This window comes from Xenopus laevis, chromosome 8L (assembly GCF_017654675.1).
Source record: "Xenopus laevis strain J_2021 chromosome 8L, Xenopus_laevis_v10.1, whole genome shotgun sequence".
In the NCBI taxonomy this organism is placed as follows: domain Eukaryota; kingdom Metazoa; phylum Chordata; class Amphibia; order Anura; family Pipidae; genus Xenopus; species Xenopus laevis.
This window is the reverse complement of record NC_054385.1, coordinates 115257720-115277754: the sequence shown is the minus strand read 5'-3', so window position 1 is coordinate 115277754 and position 20035 is coordinate 115257720. Positions and strand designations below refer to the sequence as shown.

The 20035-nt window shown below is 37.8% G+C and overlaps 1 protein-coding gene across 1 annotated transcript in view; it reads right to left on the bottom strand.

Moving 5' to 3' along the window:
• LOC108699031 overlaps positions 1 to 20035 on the bottom strand; it is a 204830-nt gene that overhangs the window by 95632 nt on the left and 89163 nt on the right. Inside the window, exon 24 of the mRNA XM_041573941.1 lies at positions 5857 to 6171. Coding sequence (XP_041429875.1) covers positions 5857 to 6171 — 315 coding nt within the window. The remainder of the gene's footprint in view (positions 1 to 5856; positions 6172 to 20035) is intronic.

Below are 20035 nucleotides of genomic sequence, written 5' to 3'. Positions count from 1 at the left end.
GATCAATCCCATATTCCCAAGTATTGGCAAACGTTGTAATTCACCTGTCTGAGCACACAGGGAGGATTTCTGTCTAAAAATGCACTACAATCTGTCCCATACATGGTCTGACTTAAGAGCTACTAATTAATGGCCCACAGACTTCATGGTTAAGTACAAAATCATTTTTCACTTGAAATGGACAAAGCCCAGACTATTTTTAAAATAATATTCATAGCACTCTCTTATTATCAAAATTATAGAAAAAGTTCAGTTTATCCACATTACTGGAAATCAGGGATAATGATTGGCTTGTTTAAAATAAATAACGTAAAAGAAGGTATCCTGGAAGCTATTATATATAAAAAGTCAAAAATGTATTAAATGCACATAGTAAAAAAATGGTTCATACTGACCCTCCAAAAAATCAATTGTACGCGTTTCGTACCCGCCGTTACTTAGTCATAAGTGTCTTTAACATTAAAGCATATTTATTAGTATATTAATAAACAAGTGATATGTTAATTGTCATGTATGGGAGATCTTATAATTAGAAAGTATAATGTATATATATATATATATATATATATATATATATATATATATATATATATATATATATATATATATATATATATATATATATATATATATATATATATATATATATATATATTGGTCCCTTTGCAAAAACAGTAGCTGCCTTTTTACTGCAGTTTCAAAATAACCCAATATAACTAGGCGAGGTTGAGAAAACACTTGCATTCAACCATCAACAAAAAATTTGTGAAAATAGCCAAACTGATCTGTTCGCTGATCCAGAGGAAGGTGAATTGAATTGATACAATAGTTGCCAATATTCCCCATATACTGCTGAGAAATGGTTTAACTAATTGTATGAACCAAATGTAGCAAATTGTAACAGTTTAGATGTTCTTGGATTACTGAGTTGCCAGACTGAAATACAAGAGACAAACATTAGAAGTGAGATCTGGTTACAATGGTGATATAACGACTGCATTTTACCTTCACAGTTATTTCAGTTTCAGATAACACCTACCTGAACAATGGAACTACCATTGAACAATGATGGTATTTATTTTTTGTGCAATATGAGTATGAAATAATCCCCACATACAAGACAAGCAGGTGGAGGAATAGCAGCTGATGTGTCTCTTGGCCCTGATCCCCAGAACAAACACCCACCCTGTGTAAAGCTCAGTCTCACCTATTCCTACTGCACTTGGCACACAGATCAGATCTAAAGATTTTCAATCAAAATTCTCCTGAGATTTTCAGTGCAAAAGCTCATGATGACATCACTGGAGTTACCAGCTAAGGATTCATTTCTAAAGACACTACTAACCAGCACCCTTGCCCCTCCCCCAGACAAGCTCAAATAGACACACTGGTCAGTCAGAGGATTTTTCTTTAAATATTTTAGGCAAACAGGTTTGGGGAGGCTTAGCCCACATACCCCCTTCTACTGTGGATAATAGAGCACCTCAGTACATAATTAAACACCTTAGGGACCCCTAATAAGTATTTCCAAATGCTAAACCTACTTTGTTCACCTCCCACAAACAGAGCAGAAAAGACAGAGTATGTCACACATAGATAAAGAACGGCAGCAGAGTATGGCAGAATGTGGTACACACAGGGAGCATAGGGAAAGCAGAGTATGGCAAACACAGGGAGCATAGGGCCAGGGGCGGATTAACGCATAGGCTAACCTAGGCCATAGCCTAGGGGCCCATTTGTGGTCAGGGGCCCATGGGTTTTTTATTGCATTTTTTTTTAATTTAAAAAAAAAAAATATCTGACCCGCGGGTCCAACGTCCACTAGTCTGAGTGACCTGCCAAATCCCTCCCCCCCTGCTTGCTGCCTGGCAGTCGGAGACAATTTAGGCAAGGCAGATCTTCTATGCATAGCATTGTCTGCGTGCAATCTCTCTAGCCGGGCTGACTGTCTTCGACTCTTTGCTGGAATTGGCGCTCACCAGTGACGTCACTGGGGTGCGCCGAAGGCAGACCCGGGAGAGTTGAGCGTGCGCTTGCAAACACTTCATGATCTTGCCAGTTGCCAAGTTGCCTTCTTACAAGTCTTCTGATTTTGCCCAGTTGCCTTCACCTGTGATCTCTTGCCTGTTTCTCTCTCCCTCCCAGATAGCTAGAAAGCAGGGGGTCGGGGGGGCAGCCAGCTCGGTAGCACCCAGTCCAGCAGCAGTTCTTGTGTGCAAGAACAGTCAGTGGGCAGAGAATTTTTTTTTTTTAATTAAAAATTTAAGGCTCAACTTAAGGCTGAATCAGTCAGCAGGTACAGCTGGCCAGTGGCAATGCTGCTCCACTGGGATCATCAGCATTGGGGTCTCACTCCCAGCCAGGCAGCAGCTGTGTATCTGCTAATCTGCTATTTTTTAAATATATCAAGCTAGCCAGGCTACTGAGAGGCCAGCTATTAAGTAGCATTCACAGGGCCATTCACAGGGGTCGGCCAGCAGCAGGGTACCTTGCCCAGGCCCAGCAGCAGCTGTAGCCAGCCTGTGCCTGAAACAGTCTGTGAAATAATTTTTGCTGTCAGCCTGCACTGCAGCCAGAGAAAAATTGCAGCTTGCAGACAGTATATTATAATAATATTTTTTTTAGCCTGCAGACAGTGAAATCATTTCTGCAGACAGTGAAATCATTTTTGTTACCTGCAGACAGTGAAACAGTTTCTGCAGACAGAAATTTTGATGTTGATAAATGTAAAGTCATGCACCTGGGATGTAAAAATAACCAAGCCACTTATACCCTTAATGGGACTGCACTAGGCAAATCCATTATTGAAAAGGACCTTGGAGTCCCTGTAGATGATAAACTTGGCTGTAGCAAGCAATGCCAGTCAGCAGCATCAAGGGCAAATAAGGTCTTGAGCTGTATTAAAAGGGGCATAGAGTCAAGGGAGGAGGGGGTCATTCTTCCACTGTATAGAGCACTTGTAAGGCCCCATCTAGAATATGCCGTACAGTTTTGGTCTCCATCACTCAAACAGGACATTATTGTATTAGAGAGGGTACAGAGAAGGGCAACTAAGCTGGTAAAAGGTATGGAAAATCTTAGCTATGAGGAAAGACTGGCCAAATTGGGGATGTTCACTCTGGAGAAGAGGCGCTTAAGGGGTGATATGATGACTATGTATAAATATATAAGGGGATCATATAATAATCTCTCTAATGCTTTATTTATCAGTAGGTCTTTCCAGCTGACACAAGGTCACCCATACCCATTAGAAGAAAAGAGGAAGGGGTTTGTTACAGTGAGAGCTGTGAAGATGTGGAATTCTCTCCCTGAATCAGTGGTACAGGCTGATACATTAGATGGCTTTAAGAAGGGGTTGGATGGTGTTTAGCAAGTGAGGGAATACAGGGTTATGGGAGATAGCTCATAGTACAAGTTGATCCAGGGACTAGTTCGATTGCCATTTTGTCAATTTTTTTTGAACTTGGACGTGTGTCTTTTTTCAACCTTACTTACTATGTGACTATGAGAGTGAATTAATTTTTGTAGCCTGCAGACCGTGAAATCATTTCTGTAGACAGTGAAATAATTTCTGCAGACAGTGAAATCATTTTTACAATTTTTGTTTTGCCGCGTAAATACACTAGCGTCATGTGCCATTGGCTAAGCTTGAAACCGCTAGCATATTTACACGGTGGTCGGCTTTTTTTTAGAAAAAACCCCCCGCATAAATGAGGTTCAGCCGTAGAAGGGGGCCCTCTGGAAAGTGTAGCCTAGGGGCCTCACATGTCCTTAAATCGTCACTGCATAGGGCAGGCAGAGTATGGCACACACATTGAGCACAGGACAGGCAGAGTATGGCAGACACAGGGAGCATTGGGAAGACAGAGTATGACACACACATTGAGCACAGGGGAGATGGAGTATGACACACACAGAAAATCTGAAACAATGCTGGTGCTTTCAGACTGAATAAAGGTACAATGTAGGGTCTTACAGGTGTGAACAATAAATGGTCTGAGGTGTGAACAATGCAGGGTCCTGTATGAACAATACAGCACAGGACAGCCCTGATTTTAAATATAGGCTTGAATCCAATCTATGGACAGGGCTGCCTGTGTCCATGATGCTGCCTTCTGCACCTTATACCAGATTGCTTTATCTATGGCAAGGTGCAGACTGCAGTGTAGTTAGTAAACCCTATATGATTGCCAGTAAAAAAGAGCAAGCATTCTGACTTTTTTTAACAATGTGATTCCTAAGTTGAGACATGTGCATAGCTTGCTGCAAAGTTCACTGTCTCTATTTTCTTACAGATACTTGCTTTGTCCCTTGGAAATAGCTGCCATCTCTTCTCCTAGCACCTTCATATAAAGGTTGTTCCCATCCCCTAAACATTGCTTCTTGTCTCCTTTCTCTCCATCTGCTTCAAATATAAAAATGCTTCAATGTACCATCTGTTGTTGCTGCTAATACTGCTATTTGATAGGACAAGAAAGATTTCTACATCACCACCCGCTGTTAGAACCTGGTAATGGGCACTGGAGATGGGGCAAGGGTTTGACTAAGAATAAATCTAAACATTGCTCCAGCCTATCAGAATTTCACCTCCAACATGCACATTAGGGGGCAGATTTATCAAGGTTCGAATTGAAAATTTGAATTTGAATTTTCTATTTTTTTTATGTTTAAAATTGTCAAATTCGAAAAGAGAGTTATTCAAATTCTAATCGAGTTTTTCAAAAAATTAGAATTCAATTTTCGAGATTTCTCATACTCTGGCCATTTAAAGGGGTTGTTCACCGTTAAACTAACTCTTAGTATGATATAGAGAGTGATAGTGAGACAATCTGCAATTTGTTTTCATTTTTTATTATTTGTGGTTTTTGAGTTTTTTAGCATTTTAGCAGCTATCCAGTTTGTAATTCCAGCAATCCAGTTGCTAGGGTCCGAATTACCTTAGCAACCATGCATTGATGGAGAGGCCTGAATAGAAAGATGAGAAATAAAAAGTAACAATACATTTGTAGACTTACAGAGTATTTGTTTTTTAGATGGGTTCAGTGACCCCCATTTGAAAACTGGAAAGATTTAAGCAGAATGCAAATAATTTAAAAACAATATAAAATAAATAATGAATACTAATTTAAATATTGCTTAGAAGAAGCTATTCTATAATATACTAAAACTTAACTTAAATGTGACCACCCCTTTAAGAACTTGAATTCGGCTATTCGCCACCTAAAACCTGCCGAATTGCTGTTTAAGTCAATGGGAGAGGCCCAGGGATCAATTTGGAGATGTTTGCAGCCTTCCTGACATTCAAGTTTTTTTCGGACAAAAAAACTTGAATCTAGTTTTTAAAATTTTAGATCAAATTTGATTCAAATTCAATTTGAGTTTTTGGGTTGATTTAAATCATCCGAGTTTAAAAAACAATTGATTTTTTAAATAAATTTAGATTGGTCGAATCTATGGGAGTTTAGGGGTGTTTTTAAAAACTCATATGAATTTGAAATTCGACCTTTGATGAATGTGCCTCCCCATGTAAAGCCCTGAGACAGGAGCTGCCAGTAATAAACAGACCTTAGTTGCTGGAGGCTGCAGTTAGGTCTGTGCTGCGTCACTTATTAAAGACATAAAGAGATTTTCTAGATACATGTGGAAAGTGACAATTTCTCTTTCATTTCAAGAGAAAATGATCTGTTCACTTTCTGAGCATAAAATGTTACGGTATTAAGGGAATGTGTTTATCTTCTGTGGATCAGTTTGCTCATGCTGAATATGGATCTGACATAATGCCCAGGGTAAGACATTGTAAGACACACACACACCCTTTACACTTAATATTTCATAATATTATTGAAAATGTTGTACCTGAACAGATTACTCCTGCATCCAGATTATGACCACAGGAATATGTCCCCCCTGGTGCGGAATCACAGTCCCATAGATAGGATTCAGTTCCTTGGCACCGTACTGCATCCCACCAAATCCTCCCGGTACCTGCACCATGATGTGCCCCAGTAGTAGCACGGACGGCATGGCCACATCTCCTCTGTCTGCAAACCACACCAGCATCATCGTTATCCCAGCCAATGCTGCACACTGTACCCCACTCTCCCCGGAGATAAACCTCTACTCTGCCTTCACATGGACTTGCACCATTCTGTAGTTTAAGGTTCTTGTTTCCTTCAAAAGACAAGGGGAAATATAAAAGATGTAAAAAAAAAAAAAAGGCTTTTTATTAGTGACGTGGGAAAAACAGTAAAGCTCCTTCCTTTGTCATTCAAGAAATCTGTCATAATTTAACATATACATATATACACAGACATTTATACCCCTGACAATACTCAGAACCAAATACAAATGTGAAATAGGCCTAATAATGAGTGATACTCAGCCTCAGAAACTGAAAACAAGTATAATGACGGCAGGTCACACTGGGCCAGAGGGACATGGGGAAAAACCCAGTGGGCTCCCAACCCTCGTGGGCCCCACCAGCCCAGATTGGCAGAGCCGCTTCTTGTCTAAGCTCCTTTGTGACCTCCCCCAGCCCAATTGCAGCTGAAATGAAGAAGGGATGTGCTGGGGGGAGGGGCTAGTAAAGCCGATTTCTATTGAGATCTTAAAAACAGAGCAGGCAGTAACACTTCAAACTTGTCTATGACTATACATTAGGCAGTGATATAATAGTCTCTGTTCTTATAGTTAAATTATTTGCTGTTTTCTTCTGACTCTTTCAAATGTGGGTCACTGACCCCATCAAAAAAACAAATCCTCTGTAAGGCTGCAAATGTATTGTTATTGCTACATTTTATCATTCATCATTCTATTCAGACCCTCCTATTCATATTCCAGTCTCTTATTCAAATGCATGGTTGCTAGGGTCATTTTAATCCTAGCAACCAGATTGCTGACATTGCAAACTGGAGAGCTGCTGAATAAAAAGCTAAACAACTCAAAAGCCACAAATAAAATATGAAAACCAACTTTAAATTGTCTCGGAATATCCCTCTCTACTTCATACTAGGGGGCATATTTATCAAGGGTCGAATTTCAAATTGAAAAAACTTCGAAATTCGAATTCAAAAAGACAAACCGAGATTAAGTTGAAGTTTTTTTTGGTCGAATAGGTCCGTTTTTGCTCAAATAGGTCTGTATTCGGCTGAATTTGACGTACGATTCGAACGAATAGGGCAATCGATTGAATTTGATTCAAAGTTTTTCCCAAAAAAAGCTTAGAATTTTTAAAACTCCACCAATTGACTCCATATAGGTTCTAGGAGGTCCCCCATTGGCTAAAACAGTAATTTGGCAGGTTTTAGATGGCGAATGGTCGAAGTCGAATGTTTAAAGGGACAGTACATGATATATTTCGATATTCAAAAGTTAAATTTTTTTTCAAATTCAAATCGAATTTGGACTATTCCCTAGTCGAAGTACACAAAAATAGCTCAAAATTCAAATTTAATTGATTCGAAAATTCACCTCGACCTTTGATAAATCTGCCCCCAAATTAACAATCTCTTTAAGAGAGTGGCTGCTAATGAACAAAGTTTATTATTATCCCAGATCTTTGGGAACAATTTTTAATCATTTCGCTTGTAACAGGGTCACCCGGGGCTTGTGCGTCACCTGTTAGTAGATGTTAAGTGTGAGGCCTTTATTGCCCCAAAGAAGTCACTGTCACAATAAATGCGGTGAGCTCAAAACACTTCTTTTATTGCAGGGGGCACAGCATGCGGCTCAGACTGGGGCTCAGGTTGCCCACAAGGATATTCTTCCCATACAATATCAGTTACTCACGTATACCCCATTGTTCTCCCATCTGAAGCCTCCAGGGAACTGATCATGCAAGAAGCAATGGCAGTGTCATTAGCTGTACAGGGGCTTCCTCACCTAAGGAACTATTACTCCCGATTGTCACATGTAATGTCCGTAGACTCTCCACTAACCTACACCTGAACATTCACTTTCCTACACTGGTGTACAATCACCTCAGAGCACGAGCCCAAACTATTACTCCTTGTTGGGACAACAGGCTGTGCATGCTCGCTAGCCCTCTCTACCTTCCACTTGCCCCTACTATCCTCTAGCTAGCCCTAACGGTACCAACCTCCCCCAAGGGTCTGGCCACTTCGCTCTGCTGATACTTCTTAGATGTTATATAAGCCAAAAGTAAGTGCCCCAGCAAGGGACTATCTTATATAGGCTCTCAGGTGACTTAGCACCACCTGCTGGCTAAACCTGCATAATGCTAACTATTTACATTTAAAATAAATTCTTTGGGGTAAATTTACTAACGTGTGAAAATTCGCAACGACCTCGCAGCCATGGCAACACTTCGCCAGGTTTAAAATCTCTAGGACAATGCAGATTTTCTAAAATGTTGCATCTAGGGCGCCGACCACTGGCGAATTTTTGCTAGCGTTACTTTGGCAATCAAAGCGAAGATGAGCTAGCGTTCAATTCTCCCTAGTGAAACTTCGTTAGAGGTCTTCGCTCAGGCTAATTTGCATATGGCGGAAAATTTAAAGTTGAATCGACGTATATGTTGCAGCAAATACATTACATTACACAAGTCCAGGGAACCTTAATAAAGAAAATATAGTTGTTATAATCCCCTACACATGAATCCACTGTATAGTTTATGTTCCATATGTTACAAAATGTATGGGGGAACCCGGGTACCCCAAAAAAATTTTAATCAATTTTGCAGGCTTTCACTGTGAAAAAAGGAAAAGGTTTTTTGGATTTAGAAACTTTTTCAAATAAAAATATGATGTAAGTAACAGACGATTGAGGAAGTCTATGCACTCCAGTGCACTTCTCCTGGTCTGAGCTGGCGAAGGCAAGTCTGGCGAAAGAGGTAAAATCCACATTTTAATGACTTTGTGGAGTAACGCCCATTCGCCAGAGCGAAAAGTCGCCTGGCTTTATAGTGCGAAACACCGCTAGCGTCTATCTCCTTCGCTAGCAAAGTGACGCCTGCACCCATTAGTAAAAAGTACCTGAAAGTGCCAACGCTGGCGAATCCAGTAGAAGCACTGGAAATAATATTCTTGCACATCTTTATATACCAATATAATGAGGATAATGTAACCACAAGTAATTTCTACACTTGCTTTCTGCTTATTTCAGCACTAGCAGGGGCTTTTTGGTAGAAGTGGTGAAATGAATACCTGGCTTGTTTCTTGGATGAAGAATGTATTTAAAGGAGAAGATAAGGCTAAAATTAAGTAAGCTTTACCAAAAAGTCTATGTAAATACACCAGTAAACCCTCATAGTAATGCTGCTCTGTCAAAAGAAACACAGCATTTCTTTCCTTCTATTGTGTACACATGGGCTTCTTTATCAGACTTCCTGTTTTCAGCATAAACCTCCTGGGCTAGGGCTTGAGCATGCTCAGTTTGCTCCTCTCTCCTTCTCCCTTTCCATTTCCCCCTCCCCTCCCTGCTGTAATCTGAGCCCAGAGCTATGAGTGAGCAGGGAGAGACTCAGACAGGAAGTGATGTCACACAAAGCTAATATGGCAGCTGCTATGCTAAATAAACAGAGAGAGTTACTCCAGCTGTTTACTCAGGTATGGTAAACTATTCTGCAAAATAAATATAGTCTTATAGCTTTCACTATTGTGGCTAATCTATTGGCAATAAACTGCTTTAGTAGCTTTCCTTCTCCTTTAAGGATATATTACTTACCACCAGCTCAGTCAAGTATTATTGCCTTTAATGGGTAATATTGTCATACACATTTTCTGCCAGTTTACCTTGCCTACAATTTTTTGGGGGCAGTGATTCACATTCATGTCAGTGAAACATTTGGTTCAAGTGGCCAAATTATCAAAGTACTTATAAAGAAGAACCTATAAACTCTATACATCCCCCCTATATGCCAAAATTCGTAATTAATAATTACATTTGTTTAATTACATTTCTGTCTCTAGTATGATGCAGGCTATATGAGAACATCCACTGTGACTGGAAGAAAGGAGATTTCAGAATACGAAGGGAAAGTATCAGGCAAAGCTGAGCTAAAAGTAAATTGAGGCTTGTCTATAATAAAAGCGGGCGCTAAATGGCTGATTAAAATTCTTGTGTGCTGGTTTCTGAGCTGTCATGTTTTTAGACTCTGAATTAATTATTATTAATGTTAATGAGCTTTTAATCACATTTTTACTTGAATATTCTATATATTCAGTTCATTGTGCTTCCCTGCTAATGGGCCGTGGTTGACTTGAGCTGGTATAGAAACTCAAAGCCCTTAAAGCTTTTATCACACTTAAAAAGTGGTAGATTCATTCATGTACATTATTTACGGTTTGGAAACTTTTGGTAACAGCATATACTGTGATTTATTGCAGCATTTGTGATTTAGATTTCAAGAAAATTTGGCAATAATATAGTAAAATTGTTAATGCATAATTTGGAGTTTAATGTACGTTTTGTGTGAATATTTTATCAGGGTTGGTAATTTTGCTTTTACAAAAAAACCTTTGACAAGTGGAGTAGAATGAGTATGTTCTGGTAATAAAGCTTTTGTGGGTTCAGTTTGTTTTGGGAACAACTTGTTTTATTAAGAAATATAATAAATTAAATGCAAATTCCAAAAAACTAATTTTAAATCATATATTGCTTAGACTCATTTGCCCTTTTTTTAAATCTCCCTGCAAAATTGTATTTACCCCCATGTATAGTAAAAAGCACAATGTTCTCCCAAGTGCAGTAATCCATAGCAACCAATACAATGTTTCTTTTAAACACTTTATAAGTAAATGCTACCTGCTGATTGATATCTATATTTTACTAGACCTGTAGAAAACGTTGCAGCATTTATTACATAACCCGTTAGGTCAGAATGTTATGCAGCTTGGTTTAGTGAAGAAACATGTTTCCAATAATGGACAATGACCTTGAAATCAACCAGCCTGCAGTATATCACTGATATTCTCATCCATTTAGCAGCAAGAGGTATGGGATCTATTTTACAAAATGCTTGGGATCAGGGTGTTCCTGTAATCTGGATCAGTCTACTATAAGTCATTTAAACATTAATTCAAAAATAAATTGTATTGTTTTGCCACCACTATGGGTTTGTGCTCCTTAGTTACCATCAAGTACAAGGTTCTGCTTTATTATTACAGAGAAAAAGTAAATAAAAACAATAAATGGACTTTATGGGAGATGGCCCTCCCATTGTTTGGACAAACAGGTTTCAGATAAGAGATTTCATTCCTAGACTATGAAATTTCCCTTTGCAGGAGACCAGATTGATTTTTTTTCTTTTTCTTGTTTTATAGGACATCCCTAGTCATTATATGTTATTATACATTATTCTATTAAACCAGTGAATAATGTTAGTTTTGAAGGCTCAGATTAAACTAGAGGGAACTTTTTTTGCATTAAATCTCAATTCTAAACTGTACATTGCTGAGTAGCTGTCCACAGATATAAAAAGAGGTTTTTGGTCACTGAAAATCAATACACAACTCTATAAGTATAGTAAACTGTGATGCCTGGTGATGTGTCGTGTATTTGGCCAACATTTTTTTACACAGCATAATAAATAAACAATGAGACCAAATATTGCCATGGGGGTTATTTACTAAACTCTGAATGCAAAAATCACGAAAAAAAAATCACAATTTTTTCGGAATTTATTAAACCATGAGGATGGAAAAGTCAGAATCTGAAAATCCCGCATCTCAGACCTGTCGAGGTTGCGTATAAGTCAATGGGAGAAGTCCCAATGATTTTTTCATGCGCGCTGGGTTTTTGGTAATACCTCAAAGCTTTCGGCCAAAATTATGAATTTTCAGGTGAAAAATCTGAAAAAATCAAGATAATCGGATGAAAGATCTGAAAAAATTGTGAAAATCTGATTTTTCACGATTTTTTTTTCCGTATATTTTCGCGCAAACAAAATTTTTGGGAAAGTGTATTAATAAATAAGACCAAAAAACCAGTGCAGATTTGGTCTGAGTTTTCTTCAGGAATTATTGAGATAAATTCGGACTTTGATAAATAACCCCCCTGTATAGAATGTTTACGTGCTGTTGGTAAAGAAAATAGCATTTGGGATAAAATTCTGTATGTTCTTTTCGGGAATTTTAAATGAGAGAATTGGTAAATATAACTAATAGTTTGTTAAAAAATTCTTTCATTAATGGCAATAGCATTAAATTGCAATAATGGAAGCATATTGTCCCATGAACATGTAATACCTAGCTACTATAATACAGGTATTGGATCTGTTATCCAGAATACTCAGGTCCTGCGGTTTTCTGGATAACAGATATTTCCATAATTTGGATCTTTATACCTTAAGTCTACTAGAAAAACATGTAACATTAAATAGACCCAATAAACTGGTTCTGCTTCCAGTATGAATTAATTGTATCTCAGTTTGGATTAAGTACAAGCTACTGTTTTATTATTACAGACAAAAAGGAAAAAAAGCACAGCGTATCTTGACAGCGCTATATAAATAAATGATGATGATGATGAAATCATTTTTAAAAATGTGGATTATTTTATTATAATGGAGTCTATGGGAGATATTCATTCCGTAATTCGGAACTTTCTGCATAATGAGTTTCCAGATAATGGATCCCATACCTGTACTGATATATAGTGATAAAATAGATCTTTAGATACAGGTAATATGAAAACAAAAGGAAGACAAAAATAAATATCAGTGTGTAATATATTCCTATACTTTGACAAGGATTAACATGGTGCATCGCATCATTATATTATCTGTGCAGTTGACACAACTAATGTGGAACATGATAGTAAACAAGACATGTATTTTATTAATTTACTTATAAAAACTAAAGAGAATCCTAGTACGCAGATTTTTGTCCACGTACCAACAATATATAGAATTCATTGCACCATGAAATTCTCTGTAAGTTCTAGAATTTGGGATATGATGCAAAAACACTATCAGAAGGTAGATAGACATGAACTAGAAGCCAGGGACAAGCTTTCTGCTAAATATGACTTACCTTGGCCATCAGTGAATACGGATAATAAGGCAGTAAAATAAATGAATCCTTCCCATGCCATTTCTTTGTTACATTTAGCAGAGGAGACCAAGTGTTTGAGATCCTCAAAGGAACAGCATCAAACTCACCTCCCAACAATGTGACAGTTGCTTTCTACATACAAAGGGTTGGGCCTCCATCAGTGACGTCTGTTCTGTTCTCCATGTGGTGTACCCCATTTAATGAAAAGCCTAATACAGAATTATCCCACTTCCTCTTCTTTTTTCTTATACACATTTCCATTTTATTTTTATTCATATTATCTTTTATCATCAGTGCTTTGTTTTATTTTTAACTCTCAAATAGCAAACGACTCGCTGCAGCACTGAGACAATGAACAAATAAAGTCGTGCCAACAGGAATACATTATTATTTTTAACAAGTACAGAACCCATCTATTACAAGCAAGTTGTGCCCGAAAATGGACTTCTTGGTCATCTTTAACCATTTCCATCCACATGGGACTCTGGTTAGTCGCTGCTTTGTGGTAAGTTACTACAATTACATCTCTCACAGATGTTTCTTCTTTCCCATCATAGGAGCAGACAGGACAATTTCACAGGAGCCAAAAGGCTCATAATTATAAAAAAGTGAAACTAGATCTGGTTTGTCATAGTGATTTCTGCGTCCCTCTAATCATTTGTATGAGATTTCGAGGGACACAAATATTTTTCATTAGTGATGGGCGAATTTATTCGCCAGGCGCGAATTCGCGGCGAATTCGCGCGATTCGCGCCGAGCGAATAAATTCGCGAAACGCCCGCGAAAATTCGCGGTAAAAATTGGCCGGCGTCAAAAATTTTTTTTTTTTCGAAAAACGGAAGCCGGCGCCAAAAATGGCGCCGGCGCCAAAAACGGGCGCCGACGTCGGAAAAACGGGCGCCGGCGTCAAAAACGGGCGCCGGCGTCGAAAACGAGACGCCGGCGCCGTTTCGCAAATTTTTCGCCGTTTCGCGAATTTCGCGCGAAATTCGCGAATTTTTCGGCGAAGCGAAACGGCGCAAATTCGCCCATCACTATTTTTCATCTATAATAAATAAAACAAGTAAAGAAGGGAAGTCCACCAGGACTTAAATTATAGTTTGACCATGTCCCTTGGAAAAAGTGAATAAGAGGAAGTTTTATCTGTGACAATTGAATTTTTTAAAATTAAAGGTCATTTAAAGTAAAACCATATTTTTGAAGCAATTCTTGATCACTCTAGTTTCTTTTATTATGAGGTTTCCAGAACTGTACACAGTACAAACGAAGGCTCGTTTACAGCCACAAATGCAGTAAGAAAAGTGCAATTTTTCAGGGCAATCGGCATGTTTTTTCTCACTGTGCAGTGTGTTTTGCCAGAATTCTGGTTTCATTGCTGCGGCAAAGAGGCAATGCTTTTGACTAAACTGTGTTGTGACTACTGGAATTTCCATCCAATATACAGTATATAATTAACATGACTGCATTTGTACTTCATCACTGATAGGGCTCAGTTGTGCTGAAATTTTCTGAAGTCTGTTTAGCACTGCTTCTAGTGTTCTCCATTCAAGTTATGTGGGCGCCCTATTCTTTCAGCGCAAATGAACTTTGGTGATTGACACGGAGCACTGATGGAACCCCTGAGTTACTGCCTGATCCTCTCTTATGGTTTTAAATGAGCCCTATGTTATAAATTTGATATTGGTGCAAAGAGTACAAAATCAGCAAACATTTTTTGATGAAAAAAATCAGAAATTTTGAGACTGATTTAATAATGATCAGGAATTGGGTTATAAATAATGATGGGCGAATCTGACCCTTTTCGCTTCACCTAAAATTCATGAAACAGCAAAAAATCTGCCAAATGTGTGAAAGTCGATGGGTATTTTTTTGCATGACAATATTTTAAAACCAACTTACAAACAACTTACTTTTCTATTGTAAAAGAAACATAAAATGTATTATGTATAGTTAACTTCCAGGATATATTTTTAAAGATATTTCAAATAGAAATTGACATTGCTAAAACAAATACAATTGGGTACAGAAATACATTGAACCCTTGTCTGTTTGTTGGTCCATGCTACTCTGTTGCTGAGAATTCTGCCAGCTTTATTCCCATAATCTGTGTCTATTCCTGGATTCCTGTTGGACTTCATTTGCCTACCTTGTTCCTGTGTGTCCTGTCTGTTCCTGAATTCCTGCTGGAACACTCTTACTTGTATCCTGAACCTTGTCTGCCCTGACCAGTGTATGGACTTCGACTTGAATTTTGTTTAACTACTTTATGGCCCTGATGTTTCCTGCATTGTCTGTTTGCAAGTCCCCAGAGCTAGTCTTGTGTGTCTTACCTGTCCTGAATGTTATCCTGTCCTTGTCTGTATGTCTGTCCTCCCTGTATCAAAATAAAGAGCAAAACCTCTTCTGTTTGTACTGTACAAGTCTTGAATATTTTCTTTATTCCCCAGTACCTGCTTGACATTGATACTGTTTTAGGATCTTCTATGTGCTGTATGTCCCAGAGATTAAACCCTTGGGCCTGTGCTTTGTGTTTCCCTTACCTTACCATTATACTACAGAGGTAGTCTGCATGGGCTGGACTTTACCAGAGAGAAACTATACCAAAACAGACCTTGTTCCAAACTCTGTTGCGCTCGCTGCACTAGAAGAGACAAATTTCCATTTAAAAAAATGGAAATTCAGCTGTTAAAGTTACGCGAGGCGGCTTTTTGCCTTATGACTGGAGCAGCCCTGATCAGGACATACAGTACTTTGGTGTAAAATCCAGTAAACAACATTATGCAATTTACAGACAATTTGCAGACAGAACCATGGCAAAATATGCATCTAGTTAGTATTTTAAAACAATTTATGTCACTATTAATAACACTCACAGAGTCCATCAGGACATACAGTACTTTGGTTTAACTCAAGGAAAAGCACCTGTTGAAATGCATTGTAAATTGGTGGGACCACAGAAAAACAATTCAAAAAGGGAAGAAAAACTTAAAATCAGGGTAGATTAAATTGAGGTGTCACTGTGCCTGAGTACCTGAGGACAAGTAAATTAATTCAAAACCAGAAAGACAACCATTATCCAAAAGAACATGACAGGTAGAGGACTTTGAAGTATTAATGTATTACCAGAGGGTATAACCAGATGAAGCCAGGGGCAAATCACTTCAATTAATTGCCCAAGGGAAAGACTACAGTAGCTAAAAAAATAAACAAAAAAGATCAGGTTCTGAAAATAGTAAACCAAACTAGATTGAATAGATTTTTATTGGCTATTTAGTAAAATGATCATCCTGCATGTTCTTTATACAACTCCCTCTGCCATGTGACAACCAAAGGGGAGCAGTTCCTGTTGGATCAGCAGAAAGTATTCCTTTGTATGCACAGCCATGTGGAGAGCAGTGTTCTATTGGTTTTTTTAGAATGTATTATTTATACACATTCCTAAATAGTCCGTTTTATTATTCATTATTACTGCCAATGTCAATTGAAAAAAGGGTGATAACGAGCCAGTGTTTTTTTTTTAAACCTAAATTCTTCTTCACATAAATGGTAACATAAAATAGACCTTTAAAAAGACCTGGAGTGGACCATGATTACTAAAATAGTTTTTACAATACATTTTCCAGTACAATTTTCCTATTTATTTTGCTAATATAAAGGCAGTGGGATATTCCCCATCTGTGTCCAGATCACTTATAGTTTAGTGATAAGGTCATTTGCTTTGCACTCCCAAAATGTAACCCCGGGTCCTATTAGCCTGCTTTTTTAAAGCATAACAGCTCTTTCCTTTTAGTTGTCCTGGCACTATGTGAAATAATTAATCTAAGGAAGAAAGTGTTCCATTGCCCATCATGACCATACTACTCCTGAAACTTCTAATATTGTAAACAACTTCACCATCACATCCTCACCTAAATGATGCAAAGTGTTCTTTGATTATAACAACCACTTTTTGTTATCAACTAGAACATATCTATGAAATATACAGTAGCTATTCATTGGTACACTCGTGGTATTACAAATCCCTATTAACTGTCTCTTTCTAATAAAGTTCTTTCTATACAGTCCATACCTAATGTCATTCAGAAATAGCAGGGTGGGTGCTAGAGGATTACGGTTAAATTATGGCTGTAATACTGAGAATATATCAATGTTTTTAGGTTCACAGGTGCCTAAATTGTAGATATTACTTTGGTGACCAGAAGCCATCGGAGTTAGTTTATTCATTATTCAGATTTATTAAAAAAAAAATCAGTGCGCATTGGATATTAAGGACATACTAAAGTTTAGCCTTTCATTTACCGGTCTGTTATACAATGAAACAAAATGATTTATTTCTTGCATCAAAATCTGTTGTGGGGTGTGATAAAGCCATAAAGCAATACAAAGTCATTACATTTAAAAGGATTATTTTGTAATGTAAATTCTTTGTTAGACATTGCAGTGAGAATTTTTTTTGTGCATAGCCAATTAAAAATGATTTTGTCCCAAACTCAACTTTTCACATTTCCATTAAAAACACTTTCAATTTAACAGCATTCGTTTTTGTTGAATCAGTCACTATATGACATTACTAAGATTAGTTTTTATTATAAACAATATATTTGACAACTCCCCTCTGTCAGCAGCTTATTTTGTTGCTAAATGTTGTTTTAGATGCAAAGAAAAGACCAAATGTATGTGGGTTTCCTGTATTATAAAAAGCTCAGATGCCTCACATAAGTCACATTTCTTACTGTTAACAAAATGTCACACTGTATGCTGTGGCTTTTAATGTTGATCAAAAGAAAAGCAGTGTGCTTAATGGAGCTAATGAATCAAGAGGTATTAAAAAAAAACTGTCCTAAACTGAGAAAAACAAAAAAAGAGAAAAGTAAAAAAAAAATATATACTTTTTTAAACGCAAGAGAAAAAAAAGAAATTGTTGTATTTTTTAATAATAATATTTTTCTCTTTTGCAACAGCTGATGAGATATGGCTTGAGTAGGAACTATATAAACAGGTATATCGTAGATTTAGATTTTACTGTGAGAGTTTTATTACAAAGACCGTCATCACTTGCCTTTTTTTGAGACTAGTATTTAAAAAATGTTTAGCTGCTTTGGATTTACAGTTATATAATAGTAGGTATTTCTATATACTGTATATTAAAGAAATTGCTTTTACACAAACCCGTACACAAACACACACATTTATGTGTAAGAAGAAGTTCTATACAAATTCTATACACATTAAAGCATGGAGGGTAGTACTATAGTTCCTGAGATGATATTTAATGGCACTAGGGCCAATGTTGTGGGAGACAAGGGAAAGTTGTGCTCACCACTATTTTTTAAAACCATTAGGCGGGGGTGCAATGAGGCTGTGACCACAAAATACATATAGTCAAATACAAGAGTCCTCTGCACTCAACCCATTATCAATATATTTAAGACAGCGACATTTTGTGCATACTGCTACTAAAAATGCCTTACCCTTTAAACAACACAGGGATTGTTTGTCCATATATTGCAATATATTTAAGCTGGCCAACTACGTCAAAGTCATCCCATATCTGGCCAGTCCTATGCTCAATTTTATCTGATTCATTAAGAATTCTGTTGCTTCATTATACATTTTACAAAGGGACTTGGTTTTACCTGCAACTTAACTTGCTGCTTTCAAAGTAAACCTCCCAAACTTGGCTGCCCTTTTATTAGACACCAGTGGGATCACCTGACTATAGCTGGGAAGGGTGGGAGCTACAACATGGAGCTGGTCACTGCTCCTGTATAAACTATAACAAACAAGGGAAAGTTGTGCTCACCACTATTTTTTAAAACTTTCCCTTGTTTGTTATAGTTTATACAGGAGCAGTGACCAGCTCCATGTTGTAGCTCCCACCCTTCCCAGCTATAGTCAGGTGATCCCACTGGTGTCTAATAAAAGGGCAGCCAAGTATGGGAGTTTTACTTTGAAAGCAGCAAGTTAAGTTGCAGGTAAAACCAAGTCCCTTTGTAAAATGTATAATGAAGCAACAGAATTCTTAATGAATCAGATAAAATTGAGCGTAGGACTGGCCAGATATGGGATGACTTTGACGTAGTTGGCCAGCTTAAATATATTGCAATATATGGACAAACAATCCCTGTTTTGTTTAAAGGGTAAGGCATTTTTCAGTAGCAGTATGCACAAAATGTCGCTGTCTTAAATATATTGATAATGGGTTGAGTGCAGAGGACTCTTGTATTTGACAATGTTGTGGGAGATACAGGTGTATAAAGACACTAAGGGGCCGATTCATGAAGCTCGAGTGAAGGATTCGAATTAAAAAAACGTCGAATTTCGAAGTGTTTTTTGGGCTACTTCGACCATCGAATGGGCTAGTTCGACCTTCGACTACGACTACAAATCGTTCGACTATTCGACCATTCGATAGTCGAAGTACTGCCTCTTTAAAAAAAAACTTCGACCCCCTACTTCGGCAGCTAAAAGCTACCGAAGTCAATGTTAGCCTATGGGGAAGGTCCCCATAGGCTTGCCTAAGTTTTTTTGATCGAAGGATATTCCTTCGATCGGGATTTAATCGTTCGATCGAAGGAATAATCCTTCGATCGTTCGATCGTAGGATTTGCGCTAAATCCTTCGACTTCGATATTCGAAGTCGAAGGATTTTAGTTCCTAGTCGAATATCGAGGGTTAATTAACCCTCGATATTCGACCCTTCATACATCTGCCCCTTAATCTAAAGATGTCCAAATAAAATGACTCTTCCAGTTAAGCATAGACAATAATCCCATGACATGTTGACTATAGTATCTCTAATATAGCTGTGTAGCCATAAAACCAAGGGGTTGTAAGTATGTGTCCACTAATTGTGCCAGTGGTTCTCCCAAAGACCCTATTCCAAATATGATTGGTCTACCCACTGGGGGGCATGTCTCCTTGTGTACCTTTGGTACATGGTAAAAGTATCACTGGATCACTGGATATTGTACTTTGAGAAAATCTACTTGTCTTTCATTTAAAAGATGAGCTTGTTTTGC